Source organism: Phocoena sinus, chromosome 20 (assembly GCF_008692025.1).
Source record: "Phocoena sinus isolate mPhoSin1 chromosome 20, mPhoSin1.pri, whole genome shotgun sequence".
In the NCBI taxonomy this organism is placed as follows: Eukaryota; Metazoa; Chordata; class Mammalia; order Artiodactyla; family Phocoenidae; genus Phocoena; species Phocoena sinus.
This window is the reverse complement of record NC_045782.1, coordinates 47,280,267-47,299,504: the sequence shown is the minus strand read 5'-3', so window position 1 is coordinate 47,299,504 and position 19,238 is coordinate 47,280,267. Positions and strand designations below refer to the sequence as shown.

Here is a 19,238-nt window from a genome sequence, read left to right as displayed (position 1 = left end):
CAATCCAAAGTCCAAGGACAAAGACAGACAAAACCGCGAGCCAATTGCAAGGCTCTGGAACACCAGGAGCGGTTCCGGGGAAGAGGCGGAGGCGAGGGCTGAAGCCTGGCCAATGACAAAGCGCAAGAAAGGTTGTGGGCGGAAGCTCCGACCTATTAAGCTGTTGGGTGCCGGAAGAGGCTGGACCTAAGATGGCGGCGCCCACGGGTGCCAGGAAGAGCTGCTCATGTCGGGGAACGGAGTGGTGTGGGGTCGCGTGCGAAGCCGCCTCCGCGCCTTCCCCGATCGCCTGGCGGCCTGTGGGGCCGAGGTGCGGAGTCGTCAGGCGGGGCAGGAAGGGCCGCGCGGGGCGGGGTGCGGGCTGGCGGGGTGGTGGTGACTGGGGAGTGGCGGCAAGGTCTGCCCGGGTGACCGGCGGGCGTGGGGGCCGCCGCGACCCTCGCCCGTCCCCGTCCCGCCTCCAGGCCGCGGCCTACGGCAGGTGCGTGCAGGCGTCCATGGCCCCGGGCGGCCGCTTGAGGAAGGATTTGTGCGCGCAGGAGTTCGAGGCCTTACGGAGCTGCTTCGTTGCCGCGGTAGGTGGGCGCCGGCCCCGCCCGGGGAACGGACCCTGGGAGACTGGCACCCACGTGCTTGCGCGGGCCCTCCGGCTTCCTTTCCTTCTGGGTGCGGTGCTGGGCGCCAGCAAGTGCTTCAGACGCGGCACACCCTCCATCAGCCGGCGCGACCCCCGCCGCCATGGAGCGCGCGTGCCAGTGTCCGTCAGGTTGGGGGAGGACCGTTCTCAACGTGTACCCGCCAGTGCCTTGTAACCCTTTGCGGGACTGTTGTTGGTGGGGGGTCCCGGCCCCTGCTGTCCTAGTTTCTCTGGTGTTTAGGACCCCACGTGTGTGCTGTGCGTGGGCAGTTGCAACCGGGCACCCCGGCCCCCCCCCCTTCCTTTCGACTACCCCATTTCACAGAGGGTGAAAGGAGAAAAAACGAGTGTATTTTAGGTTTGTTGTCATGACCAAGGTTACAGAGGCTGAGAAGTCCCCCACCCAGCCGCGCTGGTTGGTTCTCACTGGCGCAGAAGCGGGCTGTGGTGACAACAGTGTGTTCCTTGGCTCCGGACTCAGTTCTGCCTCTAACCCTTCTGTAACAGGTGGTTTCTGTTTCTGAGCTGTGGCGTTTTCTGATCCTCATCTGATCAAATGCTATGCCAGTGAAAATAGACACCGTGCACAAGTAAAGATTTATGGTGTTGTGTTGATGCATTTATTATAAAGGATGGGGAGGAAGTAGGGTTGGAAGAGACCCCACACTGACTGAGGGAGAGGAGCTCTCTGGGGAACCGAGATGGGAGTTCCAGTCTCTCAAGAGGAGGGTGTGGAGACCGCCTGTAATGAGGCTTTAACACAGGGTTTTGAGCTGGTGTCATGGCCTTGGGTGCCCCTGGCCCAATGGGTCTGGGGTGGGCGACGATGCCAGTGGTCAGCTCTGTTTGCCAGAACTGCTGATCTCGAGAACTGGACCCAAGAAGGGGCAGTTGGGTCAGCCTGGCAGAATTTAGGGAATCCAAGGCAGTTTCCTGATGTTCCAGGATGGCTGAGAATGCGTGGGCTATCCCTCATTTCCTGGAGGGCTCAGAGAACTCCTTGCACCTTCCTTGCCATCGTTGTGGGTGGGATGTGTGGCCTCAGCCCTTGTCACCAACCTCTGATCTGACATGTGCCCTTCACCCAAGCTGCATGTGTCCCTTGGACTTGCTTCCTGCCTCTTGGCAGCTTCCCTGCTTTACTTAGAGTGTTCCCTCGGGGAGGGGACAAACCTTCATTCTGTGGTCACTGGTTGGAAGGATTCACACGTGAGATAAAGATCACACACTTCTGGCCACGCTAGGCTTTTCTCTACCGCCTGTGGTTAGTCAGGAATCACCCATTACAGGTATCTGGTCATCTGTGATTCCTTACGCTCCTTTGCCTCTGTCACGTCGTCCTGCCCCCAGGAGCATGTCGCTGCCTCTCATGCCATTTTCCACTGAGGGTGACCTAACTGCAGGCCCTGGGCACTGGAAGCTCAGAACAGGGAACTTGGGGGTTTCTCACCTAAGAACACAAGCCGGTGAACGCATTTCTGCCCACTCTGCCTGGACCCTGAGACTCCACGGGGCTGAACGAGGAGGCAGAGGGCTCTGGGCGCCACTTCCAGCTCCGTCCCTGGGAGCCCTGTCCCTGGGCAAGTGTTTCAGCATCTCTGACCTCAGAGTTGCCACTACAGGGGGAAAACTAAACGTAACTCGTTGGTGCACAGTGCCTGGCACAGGTGGGCATGGCTTTGAGGCCACAGAGCATGTTGAGCTCTGTGGCCTGTGGAGGTGGGAGCAGAGACCCAGCCCCAGGGGCCCCCTGCTGCACATCCATGGCCAGGCTCTTTGTAAGTTATTTGCCAGAAGATGGCATTTGGTGTGGTAGTTTTCTTTAGAGCCACGTCTAACTTGAAAACAACTCATTCAGACAAAGAACTTTCTCTTCCAGGCCAAGAAGACCCTGACAGGAGGCCATTAGGAAGGACTGCGAGCTCCACTCCACGTCCCCGGGTGTGTGGTACTGATGGCTCCGAGGGGCAACTGTCTAAAACCTCAAAAGCTCTTGAGGCTAAAAGGACCGGAAACACGTTAGGCGAGTGCGGGCAGAGGGGAATGGGTTTTCCAACTTTGCTCACTTAAGGATTCAGGGGAGAATAAGATGAAGTGAACCCACAATAAAGACCAGATCAGATGCTGTAAGATCTATTTTGTCGTCTGCGGGGTGAGCGTGTGGGCCATAGAACACCCTGCCTCTTTTTTTTTTTTTTTTTTTGTGGTACGCGGGCCTCTCACTGCTGTGGCCTCTCCCGTCGCGGAGCTCAGGCTCCGGACGCGCAGGCCCAGCGGCCATGGCTCACGGGCCCAGCCGCTCCGCGGCATATGGGATCCTCCCAGACTGGGGCACGAACCCACGTCCCCTGCATCGGCAGGCGGACTCTCAACCACTGCACCACCAGGGAAGCCCGAGTCTCATTTTTTAAAGAATTCTCACCAAAGGCGTGTCGTCTGAGTCTAGCGAGGCCTCTAGAAGTAACTACCAATTTACAGCACGGACCAAAGAGAGAAGAGCGACACCACGAGGGAAAGGTAACCGCTGTAGGAATCTGATACTGATGGATTTTTCAGACTTGGAGAGGAAAAAAGGCAGGGGTTGCTCTTACAGACTAAGGCATGAGTCGAGGGAGGGTCCGGTTTAGGAACCCAGTAGTGAGACCCTCCCCGTGGGGTCTCCTACCCACCCTTCTGCAGCCTCTGGAGTCCAAGCCCAAGCCCATCCCTGCCAGGCTCCCGCTGGCTCTGGTTCCACCTGTCATCCTGAGATTAAGGTTAGGCCGCAGCAGCCCCCCTCCCAACATACACATGCGCAGTCCAGGGAGACCTGACGGGACCCCTGGTGCCACGGCCTGAAGATTCCAAGGTCCTGAGCACCGCCTGCTGGGCGCGTGGGGACTGTGCTCCCAGAGCCCCCTCCCCGGGGTGTGGAGGTCACACTGTCCTCTGGCTCCATCCAGGCCATGGCGTCCCAGAGCCTCGTGCCAGGGCACCCTCGCCCTGAGTCCTGGAGCTGTTTCCTCTTGTAAACGCTCCTCCAGAATCAGCCCGACTTTCCCCCAGGTGGTGAAACCCCTCATCTCTGGAGACATCATCCCAGTGAAATGCAGTTCCCAGGGCGGCCTCCGAGGGGAGCCACACGCCGTTCAAGGGCTTCAGGGCTGTTAGAAACTGTCCCGCTGGGCAGTCACGTGTCATAGTCAACACTGGAATTCAGGACTAGACACCGTGACACGACCCCCATCCCTGCCGGGGGTGACGAACCCACAGATAGGCTGAAAGCTGTGGGGAGGAGCGGGCCTCCCCACTTTGGCGTCCACCCGGACCTAGCGTCTGCCCAGCACGTGCTTCCGGCCCGAGGATGGCCTTCTCTTCCTGATCCTTCGTGACCTTTGACAGCCTGCTGGCTAGGGCTTCCGGCGTCTCTGCTGGGCACCGGTGCTCTGGCCCCTTCCAGAACTGTGCCGCCAAGTGCGCTCTCCTGCCATCCCTTCAGACTCAAGTTCTTGGAAGCAGATGAAGCCGCCACCTCACGTCTCAAGCCTAGGGCTGCGGATGTGGTCCGCTGACGGGGCCAGGCCACTCACCACACACTGAAGTCACCTTGCAGGTCTCCCCGGCTCGCCTCCCCAAACTCAGCTTGTCTTCAAGACTGTACTTATTGAAGGGAATTCAACCAGGTTGTGTCAGGATGCAGGAAAGGTGGTCTCTGCTGCTTCTGCAGCTGCGTCACCATGAAGTCACCCCATGCGGCTCTGTACTCTCCACCTGTCTTGACCTTAGACCGAGAGCTCAGCTGCACCAGTGGAGGCAGTATACAGCCTCGGCCTTGGCTTATTCCTACCCTGGTCTGGACTCAGGGGCCCTGCTCTCGAACAGGAGCATGGACAGGGTGCTGTCCCAGTCACCCAGGCCAGCATGGCCCCGTGTCCGCCAAGTGTAGCTGCCTGCACAGAAGGTCGCCCACTGGTGGCCCGGTGTGCTGCTGTGGCTGGGACCCCTGGCCATACCTGCCAGCCATGGGACCCAGATGGAGGAGTGGTCTGTGGTCAGAAAGCAAAGCACTGTCCCGGGGCCCTTCCTAGCTCCCTGCATTACTGGTCATGGTGACCCCACCCAGAGGTCCGCCCAGATTCTGGGGAAGATTCCGGTTCCTTTCCCAAGGGGCTGCCAACTGGGGAGGGAAGTGGAGCTGAAAGCCAGGAGGAAAGAACAAGCGTTAACTGGGACAGAGGACCCTGAGTGTCAGGGTGTGCGGGGATGGCAGGCCGCAGCAAGAGGCCCTGCACTGCTGCTCTCACCCTAGGCTCGGGCCGCCCTGCTCTAAGGAAGAAGTTATCTTGGCAGAAAGAGCAGGAGGGTGGTGTGCCCTCCAGAGGACACGAACACTGGGTCAAGGTAAGACATTAAGGTAGAGAGAGCTGGAAACAAAGTCCCACTACAAGACCTTAACAAATGGAGTTCCAACCTGAGGGAAACTTCCACTGAGCACAGTTTGTTTGGAATTGCTTTTAGTTAAGAATGGAGGGTGGGAAGCACTGAGACCCGGCCCCCTTTCACAGAGCTTCTCTCTATGTGAGCAGTGCCCGGGGTTCATGGGGAATCAGCTTGGCCTCCAGAAGATTCCACTCCTTTTATTACTCATTTCTAGTCTTCAAGATGACACAGAAATTTCAGAAGGCGCAGGGGAAGAGTGTGCCCTGAGGCCGAGGCTGGAGCTGCCACATGCCCTGGGCACCCCTGGCCAGTGGTCAGCAAGTGGCCCACTCATGGACCCCTCGGGGCAGGGTCTGGAGCTGCCCCTACCCCCAGAGGGCAGCGAGGCACACACAGCACAAAGCAGGTGAAGGCCCCGGGCTTGCAGCGGGACGGCCTGGCATACTTGGGGTCGGGCGTGACCATCGGCCTTTCTGCCACTTGAGAACAAAGTACAGCACGAAACACCACAACCCTCTCAACAGATGAGCAGGTGCCAGAGGTGCAGACTCGGGAGAAGCTGCCCCGGAAGAAGTGAGAAGCAGCCTCTGCTGGCTGTGTACTCCCACCCCCGACACCTGCGGGTCTGGCACCCAGCTGAGGCTCCGAGCACGTGTCACTGTGGGGTTTGACGATCATGGCTTATGTCTGTGGTACGGGGTTCTCTGGGTGATCCACCTCCACACCAACCGCACTAACCAGACGTCAGTGGTGTGTTTTACTTTTTAAATCTCACAACCACTCGACTGGGAGACCAGAGTATGCAGAGCAGAGCTCTAGGGCAGAAGCAGTTGGACTCACAGGCCTGCCCAGCCTCTGAGACTTGAAGCAGCATTTGCTGTGAAGAAGGGTGAAGGCAGAAGCATTTCCTTAGGTTTTGTATGACACTCACAGACAACATCAATAAAGAAAGTCCAGGGTAACAATAGCCGTGTGGCCGGTGGCCAGTCACGTTTCCTGGGTCTCAGCGAGCGGCTATTTCTCCTTGAGGCCACTTTTTCTCCCGGTGGCCTCAGGGAGCTGAGTCACGGGAAGTGTAAGAGGAGAGAGGGACGGCAAAGCTGGTTTGGAAGCAGGGTGCAGCTGGAGAGCTGTCAGACTCCACCCTGGGCCTGACTTCCAGGACTTCGCACCCACCGTGGTCCAGGTTCGCCGGCTGACAGGGAGCACTGTGGCCTTAACGGGGCTCAGGGCTCCTCCAGGGCCCCGAGCAGCTGTTTGATCTGTCGGCCGGGGACCACTCGCAGGGCGCCCCCCGCGGCCTGGTGCAGCTGGGTCTCCAGGGCGCTGCGGAGGTCATTGACCTGCACGTCGGGCAGGGGGTTGAAGCTGATGATGACCCTGTCCTTTGGGGCTGGCCCCGCCTCTGCACGAGGAGCCACGTCCCGCCGTCTCCTCCGAAGGTCAGAGCCGGCCTGGACTTTGAGGTCCCGGTTGGGTTTGGCGTTGTCTGGCTTCTGATCTCCCAGCATGGCTGGTTTGGGCCCGAGCTCAGGGTCCGGCCTCTGCTCGGGCTCTTGGATGGCGGCGTCCTCCCTGGGAGCGGGCACGTGCTCCTTCCTCGCCTCCTCGTGACCGCCCTGCTGCCCGCCCTGCCCTCCGGCAGAGACAGCCTGTTGTTCCGGCTGATGTAACACGGCTTGGGCCCGAGGGGCTGCTCCCCCCGACCTGCCAGACAGGCCTCCGGGTGCCCGGTCTTGGCTTGCTTGCTGGGACTTTACCTGAGGGGCCCCCACTGCTGCCCCCGCCCCCAGCACATCTGCCTCCTGAGCGTCTGTGCCAGTGGCTGCCTCCTCCTTTCCAGACTTCTTCCTTTCGTGGGAGCCTCCACCAAAAACACTCCGACTCTGCCGGGGGACGTCTCCAGCGCCGTGCTGCTCGGGGCTCCCGGGTGCCCTGGCGGGGTCCAGCACAGGGACCCGCTCCTGCACGCCAGCGTCCACGGCCTCAGGCACAGCGCCCCGCCGGCCTTCCCTCGGCTCAGCCTGGGCTGCCCGGGGCTGCAGGTCAGCGCCGCCAGGAGGCGCAGCCGGGGCTCTACCCAAGGCCCCCTCGGGCTTCTCCACAGAGTGTTGGCTGTGCCCCTGGGGAGGAGCGGGGGGACGTCCAGGAGCACCGAGCACAGCTCCCAAAGGCTGTGGTGGGGGACGCTCTGCCATCCCCACGGCGTGGGCCTCCTGCTCCTTACCTCTGGGCCCGGCCACCCCCAGCTCAGGCTGCGCGTCTGCTGCAAATGAAGTCAGTCACCGGTTTAGCCACAGAAATGAACAGAAGCTACCAATGCAGGGACTAAAAGAACCCAGCTTGCCAGCAATCAAGGAATACAAACCACGGCTTAAATTTGCCCAGCAGGACTCTAGGCATGGAGCCACAGACCCAACCGCGCAGGGACCCCCAGAGACTCTGGCGTTCGTGCACTAAGTGACAACCCCTCTTCCCTGAGCAGATGCAGCAACTGTCCCCTGCCCTGCAGGCCCAGCCCCCTCCCCCTGCCGCCTCCCCCGGACTTGCCGTCCTCGCCGTCCTGGCCGTCCTGCCTCTGCTGGTGGATCTCCTTATGCTGCTCTTCGATCACTGCAAGCAGCTTCTCCTGCTGGTCCAGGAGGCGCTTCTGCTGCACCTGCTGTTCCTTAATCACTTGCAACAGAACGGCATGGTCCAGCATCTCTGCCCGGCCAGCTTCTGGAGTTCGGAAAACACACACAGTCAGAGCCTGAAGGCTGCAAAGGCGCTCCGCTGGGCCAAGGGTGACATGACGCGTGCAGCAATGCCAAGGCGGCCTGTGGGCCCCTCGCCGGGACACCACCCCCGGGACACCATCCCCGGGCGCTCCTCTCCACCCGGCTAAGCTAGCGCACAGGCCACCCTGGGGCACAGCCATCGCCTCTCTCCAGCGACCAGACACCCTTCCTACTGCTTCATTCCCACAGTGGCTCAGGGGTTATGAGAGCCAAGAGAGAGGTCACACGCCATAACCACGATGATGGTGATCTGGGCTGGGTGACGTGAACTATGAACTACTCTAAGAAAGAACATCGGTGCTTTAAGAAAACTTCCTCCAAGGTGTGAATTTTAAAAACAAACAGAACCATCTTCCTCTTCAGCAGAGACAAGAGCTGGGACCTCAGTGAGATGGGGGCTGTGACAGTGCTCCCACCGGCCCCACCTCCCCCAGGAAGATGGCTGCAGCTGGCACGGGAGGAGCGCCAGGTGAGCTAGGGGCAGGCCGGCTGCAGCAGGTGTGTGTAGGAGGGCCCCCCACAGACTGTGGACCAAGAGGAGGCCCCAAGGCTGGACACCTTGGGTGCGGAGAGCTCCCACTGCACTACAAACACCTCAGCGCTGGGTCAGTTCTTTACAGCCAGCAATCTGGGTTTAAGTAACTTTTACAACACAGCTTCCTGTCTTTAGACAGGAAGCTTTGAAAGATGATGTAACTGTACAGGTTGTCAGATGTAAAAGCTCAAATCCAAAGAAAGAAGAACATTTTGTGAGTGGTGAGAGCTAACACCCCAGCGAGGGCCCTGAGTGCCGGGCACACGCACATGTGCTGACTTGTCCTCCCCAACGGCAATCTGTGACCCGCCAGAATAGAGTCGGCTTGGCCTTCTGTCAGGGACTGCCATGGCTTCTCCCCTGCAGAGGCCGGTGCCAGGACGTACAGGCGGGCAGGCCCATGAAGAACATGCTGAGGCCGACCACAGGGGGGACAGGCCCCTCGGCCAGCCCAGGCGCTCCAGCCCCCTGCTCCCCACTAGGCACACATCCAGACACCCTAAGGTGACCAAGATGCCTGCCTGAGAAAGCCCATGTTCCGTAGATTGGCTCGTGGCTCCGCACACCCGCTTTAGACAAGGGATGTGCACAGTGCCATCCCACACCATGGCCATGCTGTCACCCGGGGTGCCCGTGGCTCATGACCACCTAATGGTCCCACGTGCTGCCAATACCGCCTGCCCCCAGGGAGGGTTCCTGAGGAGCAGGCCCCCTGCCTCACTGGCTCCTCGGAGGACCAGCCCTGGACTGAGGCTGGAGGAGGGGGAAAGTGCGCCATGTCCAGCCAGAAGCAACATGGGACAGACGTGAAGCAGAGTGGAGGTGACAAACTGAGCTCCCAGCCAGAGCCCTGCATGTGGCTCTGGGTTCCTGCCCGGCCCACCAGGACCACGGGGACCAGGCTCGTGGATGGGATGAGAGCTGCACGGATATTAACATACGTGCAGAGCACATTAATACCAGGCCATGCACATGGCGGAAGTCACACACAGGCCCCGCCCCATCTCTGGGGGAGCCCAGGCACTCACAGGCTGCACCTGGCTGTCCTACGGTTGGCAGTGGAGCCCCAGCAGGGCTAAGAGGGACCAGGGTGTCTGTACAAGAAGGGAGCGGGCTGGGGCATCGGGGGGACCCCACCTGAGGGGCTGTGGCTGAGCCGGGGTGGGGGGGGGCAGACCGTGTGTGGCTCCCGGTCTCTGCCTCACGCGCCCCATGCGAGGCGCTACTGGATGCGGGGCCCACACCATCTGCTCTCGCGTCTTTAAACCCCCCACAGACGCATTCCCTGTGATGCTCCTCCCGACTCCTACCTGCCACCATCTTTCTGATTTCAGCTGTGCGTGTCCCATTGAGAGGCGTTTGGAGAAAGGCAGAATAGGAAACCGTGAAAGTTCTTTTCAGAAAAGAAAAAGTCAAAGAATCAAACAGGCTTACATAACAGATTATAAGGACCGGGACCAGTAAACAGACTGAAACCAAGTAACATGCGGAATTCCCACGGCTCCTGAGCTGCAGGAAACCCCAGGACCCTTGGCTCTGCCTTCCTAGCCTTGGTGTGCAGAGGCTCGGCTGGCATCCCTGCGCAGTATTCTGGGCCAGCTATCCCGAGGCTGCAGGATCCGCTGGGAAGCAGCTCATGGGGTGGCAAGGCACGAGCATCCCATGAACCCATGCAAGTCTGCTGTACCGCCATCCCCACGCACAGATCAAGACTCCCAGAGCACAGAATGAAACACCCAGGGGCCGTTCTGTGGACACTGCTACAAAATATGGTGACACCGCAGCGACTCAGATTGGGCGGGGACTACAGAAACCAGGATGGGTGATCATTCGCTGGGACGGCCGCCACCACCTCTAGCGCAGGGGCAGTGCCCAACCAGGTGGGCCCACGAGGAGGGTAGTCAAAAGCCAAGAGCTGGGAGCACCCCAAAATGGGCATGGAGGTATGGAGGAGGATGCAGAGCAAGTTTTGTTCACTGGAGAGAAAAGACGAGCTTTCGCTTTGGGACAGGTGCTGGGTCTTCACTGCAGGTGGACACAAATGTCCCCCCCTCCCCCACCCCTGCCCCAGCTAAGACGAAGGGGTGGGAGCCGCTGCCACAGGGTTGGGGGGAGAGCTAAGACAGCAGTGAGTCACCAGCCCTCCCACCCTCACTAATGCCCCCACACTGGGCCGACTTGTTGGAAATATTAACATATCTATTTTGAAATGAGATCCAAATGGTAACAGAAAGTCACGTGACAGTGAGAGTTTTTTTTAAAAAGGGAGAGAAAAGAAGGTAGAAAACGTTCCTAGGAAGGTGAGAAAGGAGCAGAAAAGGTTGTTAGTGGGCACGGGAGCTATTTAAGATCTTTCCTCAGCAGGAAACTGGCAAGTGTAGAGGCTGAGGCCCTGGAAAGGCCCCCAAGACAACGGGCACCTGTGGCTCCTTCCCTACATCACTCCGCTTCTGGAAGGAAGGGGCAGGTGTCTCCAGGCCCCCGGAGGATGCAGAGAGAAAGTGAAGGCCTTACCCTCCAGCTTGCTGCCTGCGTGGTCCCCGGCGTGGTCCCCGCCCTGTCCCTCCAAGGTCCTCTGCTCTCGAGGCTCTGCCTGCGGCACTGCCCCTGGGCCTGGCTTCTCCTCCAGGAGGGGAGCCTTCCCACCTGCACACACGGCAAAAACGCAGGAGGCTGGCAGGAAACTCAGAAGAACGTAGAGAAGGGACAAGAAAAGGAAGCAGATGTTTCCTAAAATCATCCTCCACGTCGCCCCTCCCTCCCCTGTGGCAGTGTATACTCAACCCGATGAGTACCAGGGAGGTAATAAAAGATATTTAACATGTCATAGGCTGGCGGCAGGGAGCCGGTGTTAACTACCTTCGCCAATTAACACGCAGGGACCGTCCTCAGCAGCTCTGAGATGGCACTTAACAATGCACCACCCACCCGGTCAGGCCTGCGCCGCACCCCCGTGTGTGCCCAGGCACCCCGTGTGTGCCCAGACACACAGGACTAGCTCAGCACCTGACGTTTACGGGTCTGGCAAACAAGTGTGTGACAGATTGATCAGAATAGCTGCCAAGCCCCCGACAGCTGTAGAAGGGCTGCTACACGCACGTGCCAATCTTGCGAGAAAAGACAGGCAGTGAGGATGGTCAGCTTCTGCCCCCTCCGCAGCCTCTCCCAGGCCCCACATGGAAGGAGCCCACACCCACCGTGCTCGTTCTTCTCCACCAGCTTGCCCATGGCCCCCACGGCATGGCCGAGCAGCAGGGCACCGTCTGCTATGGCCCCTGCACCTGCCACCAGGACGTCCTGCCCCTCAGGGAGCACTGCCTGGGGCCCTGGATGCGCACCCCTGTCGCCCAGCTCCAGGTCCTCCTTCAGGGGCTCAACGGCTGGCTGACCATTTTCTTCTGGAACCTCCTGGGGATCTTTAGGAAGACCACCCGCTGCCTCCAAAGCCTGGTCCTGTCTGGGTCTCTCTCGTTCTGAATCCAGCAGTGGTAGCACCATCTGACCCTTGCCCCCCAGGGCCCTTTCATCCACACGTTTGGACGGATTCTCCTTCTCCAGTCCTTCTGGGTCTTGACCTTCGTCCACCACCACCTTGTCGTGAGGGACTGGGGGTTCATGGCGGTGGGCCTCGCCCAGAGGTACCGCAACTCCTGGAAGGAGACGGCCGAGGTGGGGGAGTGGGTGGGGTGGCCTGGCCTTCCCTCCCAGGGTGGCCTTCCCTCTCCAGGCCTGTGAACTGAGTTCGTTCCCGACCAACCACATGGCTGATGTCCAGCTGAGGTCCCTCCCCCGTGGACACCACCCTCCAACCCCCGCCCGGGCCGTCACAGCACCTTGACCAGGGCGATCCAGCTGTGCCTCCTCCTGCTTCTCCTTGGCGTCTTCCCTTGGGGGCAGGTTCACGGGGCCCTTAATCTGGGCCTGCTCCATCTCATCTTTCTCATTTGGTAGCTTCGGCTTATCTCGGCTGTCCTCGGCCACGTCCACAATTGGATTCTGGCCTGTAAGCACGGCACAGATAATTGAGCGGTGTTTCCACATGGCCACACCGCCAATCAGCACGGCAACCGGGCAGTTTTCCCTGGATTGTAATCACATTTCCCAGTCGAATGGCAGAGCCTAAGCAATTATATTTTTTCCTGTTCAATCATTAGCAGTTAAGTAGTATAGAAACCTGTCATTTTTCATGTGTGTTCGTAACAAAAATACGTCAAAATGCAATTTACACCTAACTGGGTGCAGAAGAGCGACATCCTGCGTAAGCCTGGCCATCACCACCAGGTGGCAGCACGAACCCACCGTTTGAGGCCTGGGGACAGCCATCCTGCCCAAGCGCAACCAACCCCTTGCTGTAGGCCAAGGGGGAAGGGGAGGACGAGGGAGGCTTAAGGAAAATGCCTGAGGGAGGTTGATTTGCAATTCTGTCAACTTCTTGCTGCAGAAGTGAAAATTCCTATCAAAAGGAAGGTGAGAAAGAGGTGTAGCCCACAAAGCTGGACCCTCTTGCCTCCCACATGCCTGCAACCCACAAGCCATCTCATCCTCCAGCAGGTCCAACAGCTCACCTGCACAGTCACCGCGGGTCCTCGGGGAGAGGTGCACGAGGATGGCCGCCGAACTGGGCCAAAATGGAGCCTATTAGGAAACTCTCCCCATTAACAAAACCACTTTCTACCTGTTAGGCAAACGTGGCAGAAACTAAAAAACTATCTGGGGAAAAAACACGTGTAAAAAGAATCATTTCAGGGCTTCCCTGGTGGCGCAGTGGTTAAGAATCCACCTGCCAATGCAGGGGACACGGGTTCGAGCCCTGGTCCGGGAAGATCCCACATGCCGCGAAGCAACTAAGTTCGTGTGCCACAACTACTGAGCCTGTGCTCTAGAGCCCACGAGCCCCAATTACTGAAGCCTGTGCACCTAGAACCTGTGCTCCGCAACGAGAAGCCACTGTAATGAGAAGCCCACGCACCGCAACGAAGTGGTCCCCGCTCATGGCAGCTAAAGAAAGCCCGCACACAGCAACGAAGACTCAACGCAGCCAAAAATAAAAATAAATAAATAAATAAGAATCATTTCATCCCAGAGGCCTGAAGCAACTGGTTTCCCCCTTCAGGGCACAAGCTGCCTGCAAAAGGGGAGGCGGAATCCCAAAAGGGCCTCTGGGGGGATTCACAACAGTCCTGTTCAGGTGGGCCTGCTCCCTCCCCCAAAGGAGGAGAAGGGACCAGGCTGACCTGCCATGCAGGCCAGGGGCACCTTCAGCAGCTGAGGTTTAGTGTCCAGACTGTAGGGGGGATCGTGCTGGGCAGGAGCCAGACTCAGGACTCCACAGTTCAATCAAGCAGCGGATTCTAATAAGCATGTGGCTCTTCGCCACACCACAGTTAACACCCCCACCCCAGCCCGCAGAGAGCCCTGTGCTCAAAATCAAGAGGTGTCTATTCCAGCGGATCACAACGTGAAGAAAGGGGGCCGGGAAGGGAAGGAAGAACACAACAAACAGAAAACTACTCCATTATGTCACAGGAACAAGTCATGTTCTCAGCAGGGAACAAACCCCGTTGCTCGTCAGGCAAAGGAACGACCTGGAGACTCAGGTGTGCAAGGGTCACAGGGTGCACAGCGCGGCCACCCTGCCTGCAGAGGCCGGGCCTCCGACACTTCACAGCTGTCCTTGGCAATGGACACAGCGCTTCCTAAAAGGAACGGAGCTCCTCATGAGGACAGTTTGCCAGCAATGCCTCTGGGCCACAGTAAAACTAACACAGAACTTCCTAATTAGTAACTGAAAACCAGCCCACACTCCGTCTGCCCTGCGGCTAGGCTCTGGAATGAGGCGCCCGCGGTGGCACAGACAGGAAATCGCCCGTGCGGTCATCGGTCATCACCCCAGGGAAGGACGAAGGCTGCCAGGCAGACCCTGGACCATTTCTCCTCCTGGAGGCAGCAGTGGGTCAGTGGGGAGTGGCCAGCAGAGGGCGCCTCGGCCTGGAAGGGCCTCCTCTCGTTCTCAAGGTCATGGCCTCCGCTCCCCAAAGTGGAAAACCACACGGACATACGCCATGCCTGCCTCATTCTGCCAGGCGGTGGAGCATCCCGACATGCACGGCCTCATCCCACACTCAGACCCTCCTGATGGTGCTTCTGGCCAGGAGCTCCCAAGACACACGGGCCGATGGACGGTCACCCATCAGACTCTCCTCCCCGTGTCCAGTGCAGGCGCCAGGTGATTCTGTAACCGGCTTAGGGAGACAGAGGACCAAAGGCCATAGACACCTGCAGTTCTAAAATCTGGGTATGTGTGTCAGGTTGCAGGTGCGACGTCCTGAGTCGGCCTGTCCACGGCAACGAGAATCTGCCTTCAAGGCTGGTTCCACCTTGGAAGACAGGGTCTGGGCTGGGGGCTCCTCTTTGTCGACTCTCCCCTGCAGGACCCCATTCTGAGTCCAGGGGCGTCTCTTTCTGTATCTTGTGATCAGTAAAGATGGAAGCAGTCCTCTCTGACTGCCAAGCACAAAAATGAAGTGACTTTCAAAATCACACCTGAGTCCCATAGATGGAGTCCCTGTTGACTGGAGGGGAACCCCAAGTTCAGGAGACACACGGGACCCCAGGGCCATGCGGAGAGCAGGAGCAGCCACCAACGTTCCTTTAAAAGGCCAGATGCTGCTCCTGAGTAACTCTCCTGACAGCCTTCGAGTGCCCGCCTCGCTGCTGCCCTGAGAAGGTTTTACTTGTTACCCCCAACTCTTCTCAGCAGGCAGCAAGAGAAACGCTGACTATGACACCCTTTTGAATGTGCAGGAATCCCAATGGGCCCCTGGACCCGAAGTCCTAGCCGGGTGGCCCGGTGGCCCCACATCTGGCTCACCGTCACAGCTCTCCTGCAGACAGGCACATCTGCCCACGGGCAGCAGGTGGAGGGGGCATGGGCCATGGGCCGGTCACTCAGGGCTGGACATGGGAGGCAGCACCCCTCCCGCCCCCAAGGAGTCCTTCTGGATTCAGCCGCGGCTGGCGTGGTTATCTCAGCACCGGTGAAATAAGCTCACAGCCTTGTCCTGACAAACGGGCAGAAAATCTGCAGTCACTCGGCAGAGCGGTGTTAACAGCCCCTTCTCTGCAGGGCACAGGGAGAGCTGTGGGGGACCAAGGAGAGAAGGCAGGCGTGGAGCCGGGCCTCCCCGTGGGCATGCCGGCATCTGTCGCAGGAGTTTGGACGCTTTCCTGTCTGCGTGCACCGGCAGCTGGCGCAGCAGCACAAGGGACGCATCCTCGGAAGAACAATTAGGTAGGAGCTTGTGGGGGGCAAGCTCCCGCTCAGGTCACCCGTGTCCCCACACGAACGGATTGCTGCCCACAGGCCCCGTCCTGGCCCTTCCTCTTCTTCCCCACCCAGCAGAAGCCGGGCCGTGTCCCTGATGGGGAAAGGGATGAGTTGTATAATGGGTGTGGCCAAGGCGGCCCCCCAACACCAAGAGAAGCTGCAGACTGGGCGGGAGAGGAAGAAAGGGGACAAGGCCACATTCAAAGGAGGAGCTGAGAGTATCACCAACTCTGAACCCACCCGCCAGACCCTTGAGCAGGCCATGAGCAGGTGAGCAGCCTCGTAGCCTTTCCTAAAGGGCTCGGCCACCTCTTCTGTCCACACCAGGTACGTCCTGGGCCCTGCACTTGCTTAGAGTGACAGGCTGGGGGTGGCCAGTCCCGCATGTCCCCAGGAGAGCAGGATTCCCCCAGTCCTAAGGCCAGCTCGGGCTCTACGGAAAGTTCGTACCATTTTGGCCTCTTCGACATCTAAGAGGCCAGTAAACCCACCTCACACGCTGATGGGCAGACGTCTGCAGGGCACGTGGCCAAGGCCCCACGGGCCCAGCTCTGCTTCAACGAGGCAGCCCATCAATGACGGGGAGGCCGGGGGCAAGAAACACGGAGACGGAGTTAAACAAACGGCATGTGGTTCCAAGAGAGGCCATGTGTCTGTTACAGACTCGCGGAAGAAATGGAAACCAGATGCGGCCGCGGCAGCTCCAGGTGAGCGGGGGCCTGCCTCCACGACAGGATGCAGCTGCTCGTGCAGGCCGTGAGCTGGAGGCTGCACAGCGCCGTGGGGACAGGTAGCCCAGTGCCGACTATGTCAACTGATGCCGAGAAGCCCTACTGGGCGGGCCCACAGCCAGCTGAGATGCGAAACTGGTGTCCGAGTCTAGTTCTGCTGGAGGTGCCCTTAGGGCACACAGGGCCAGGACACCCGAGAGTGAGGGACCCAGTGGGGCTGTCAACAGGGGTGGAGGAGCAACACCTATCTCCCTCTTCAACGAGGCTTTTTTCCCATCCAAAGTACTGAATCCATGCAACTTGCTGTGGGATGCCCAGGCAGCTTATTATTTTTATTTTTTATAAATTTATTTATTTTTGGCGGCATTCGGTCTTCGTTGCTGCATGTGGGCTTTCTCTAGTTGTGGCAAGCAGGGGCTACTCTTTGCTGCAGTGCGCGGGCTTCTCATTGCGGCGGCTTCTCTTGTGCTGAAGCACAGGCTCTAGAGCGCAGGCTCAGTAGTTGTGGCACACGGGCTTAGCTGCTCCGCAGCATGTGGGATCTTCCCGGACCAGGGCGCAAGCCCGTGTCCCCTGCATTGGCAGGCGGATTCTTAACCACTGTGCCACCAGGGAAGCCCTCTTCTTTATTTTTGAATATTTATTTATTTATTGGCTGCGCCAGGTCTTAGTTGTGGCATGCGGGATCTTTGTTGCCGCATGCGGGATCTTCGTTACGGCATGAGGGATCTTTTAGTTGTGGCACGTGGGATCTTTAGTTGTGGCATGTAGGGTCTTTTAGTTGCAGCATGCGGGATGTAGTTCCCTGACCAGGGATCGAACCTGGGTCCCCTGCATTGGGAGCGAGGAGTCTTAACCACTGGACCACCAGGCAAGTCCCCCGGGCAGCTTCTGACCACTCTGATTAACTTCTCTGCTGAGCCCCGCTATTCCCAGGGGTCCTCTCTGCAGGGGACCCCCAAAGGGAGAGTCTTCTAGCCGGCTCTCGCCATCCCAGGAAGGCAGAGGAGAGCATGCCCAGCTACTCCGGGCTCAGCGCTCCCCCAAAAGAGCCCCAGGATAGACTGTTCTGCAGGAAGTTGGTGTGGGGTGCTGGCACTGCAGGGGCTTTCTGAGCACAGGGAGGTAAGGCTGGAACAAAGACAGCAACACATCCAAGAGCCCCATACCTCCAACTGCGGGTAGCCCAGCCCTGCAAGCACCCAGCACGCTTGCCTCCCTGGACAGCCCTTGGGACCTTTCCTTTTGTCAATCACAGTAGCTGAGGAGACCAGGGCTCCTCTGGGCTTCTTAGCCATCACCACTCAAAGGGACCTGGAATCCACCAGCAACCAGCACTGCTCCCCCAGAGGGGAATGCCAGGCAGGCAGCCTGGGGAATCTCAATCCAAGCCAGGGGTTTCTTTGCAGGGAAGGTAAGCAGACACGCACACACCATTAGTATGAATACACAAAACCCAGCCCTTGTCAGGGCAGAAGCCCCTGGAATGAACGTTATCATAGACAGCACCACCGACCAGTACCCGAACCTGATGCCGCTCAGAGCTCCTAGAAGGCGAGAGGCCAGATGGAGGGAGCCCTCCCCGCACCCCTCCCATCTAGGCCTGGGAAGGCCACAGGCTCCAAGACACCTCTTCTCTCCCAACACCCCCAGACGCAACGGAGCTCCTGCTGTACCTCAGAAAGCCGTGCTTAGAAACCACCCTGCACCCCATGGGCCCTGCCACATATGGGCGATGGGGCCACTGCACTGGGGGGCCTTCCAAGGCAGGCCTGCAGCTCATGAGGGAGTGTGGCTCATCCCTCTATCAACGGGCAGGTCAACAAGTAATACATAACGTGAAACAGGAAACAAAGCTGAGGGGCATCACTGACTTTGTCCAGGAAAACCTGGCTTAAAATTTACACCCTCAAAACAAAACAGGCAAACGTGAACGACACCCCCAAGTTTACTCACCTGTTACCGCTCCGAACGGGGTGCTCAGATCTTGGCCCGGCTGCCTGCCATCTGTCTGTCCCCTGCACGCAGGTGGCCGCACCCGCCAGCCCCCTGGAGGCCCCCCACCCCCTCCATCACCCAAACAGGATGGAGGCAACTGGGCAGGTGAGACAGCCTGGGAAGTGCCACCTGGGTCCCCGTGACCCCAAGATGACGCTGCTGGGGTGTCCCCAAGAAGGCTGCAGGCCTGTGTGCATACCTGAGAGCCGCGTACCTGGGAGCCGCGTACCTGGGAGCTGGGCTGCCTCTGCCTTCATCGCGCCCTCAGCCTCTCCAAGTCTGCTGCCTGGGGCTTCCTTTGCCAAGTCCACAGGGGCCTCCTGGCTCACGGACAGGGTGGTGTGTGTGCTGACCACCAGGATGCCCAGGCCGACCCAGAGCACCACCTGGACGAGACAAAGACCCCAAGAGCTAAAGGGGTCATGCAGTCCCTACGCCCCTGCCCTTCTTGGGGGGTGGGGCACAGCCCACAGAGGCCCCAACCACACTGACCACTAGATGATGGTCACTAACTGATCAGCGTGACCGAATCATGGGCCACATCTGCAGGAGCCACACTGGTGATGGGGCCGGTGGGGTGGCGGGGGTGCCGTGAGGGAGCCTGAAGACAGCAGGGGCAGCAAGCATGACATGGAGGGGCCTACTGGCTGGAGAGACCCAAGCCCACCGGCCAGGCACCCTGGAGAACCCGGCAGCCACGCCTCCCCACGCCTAATGCAGCAGAGATTGGGTCCCTTGATGGTTCTGGCCAGGAGAGCAAGAATCTTGGGGCATCTGCCTAACCTGAAGGGGGCCCTTTCTTGTCCCACCC

The 19,238-nt window shown here is 59.2% G+C and overlaps 2 protein-coding genes across 10 annotated transcripts in view; one reads left to right on the top strand and one right to left on the bottom strand.

Moving 5' to 3' along the window:
• The first annotated feature begins 169 nt into the window (after positions 1–169).
• On the top strand, positions 170–2,812 carry NDUFAF8 (NADH:ubiquinone oxidoreductase complex assembly factor 8). Its single transcript, XM_032615289.1, has 3 exons — positions 170–310; positions 465–575; positions 2,517–2,812. The coding sequence occupies exons 1-3, from the start codon at positions 227–229 to the stop codon at positions 2,544–2,546; spliced, it is 225 nt and encodes a 74-aa protein (XP_032471180.1). The 5' UTR covers positions 170–226; the 3' UTR covers positions 2,547–2,812.
• Positions 2,813–3,155: 343 nt separating this feature from the next.
• Positions 3,156–19,238, bottom strand: part of SLC38A10 (solute carrier family 38 member 10) — a 44,377-nt gene continuing 28,294 nt past the window's right edge. The window contains exons 11-16 of one of the 9 annotated variants that reach the window (XM_032615279.1): positions 18,627–18,813; positions 12,205–12,372; positions 11,569–12,021; positions 10,886–11,017; positions 7,607–7,777; positions 3,156–7,322 (exon numbers count right to left, since the gene is read on the bottom strand). In XM_032615279.1, the coding sequence (XP_032471170.1) occupies positions 6,283–7,322; positions 7,607–7,777; positions 10,886–11,017; positions 11,569–12,021; positions 12,205–12,372; positions 18,627–18,813 (2,151 nt within the window). In that variant the 3' untranslated portion in view covers positions 3,156–6,282. The remainder of the gene's footprint in view (positions 7,323–7,606; positions 7,778–10,885; positions 11,018–11,568; positions 12,022–12,204; positions 12,373–18,626; positions 18,814–19,238) is intronic. The other 8 variants (XM_032615280.1, XM_032615282.1, XM_032615283.1 and 5 more) reach the window with 8 other exon arrangements.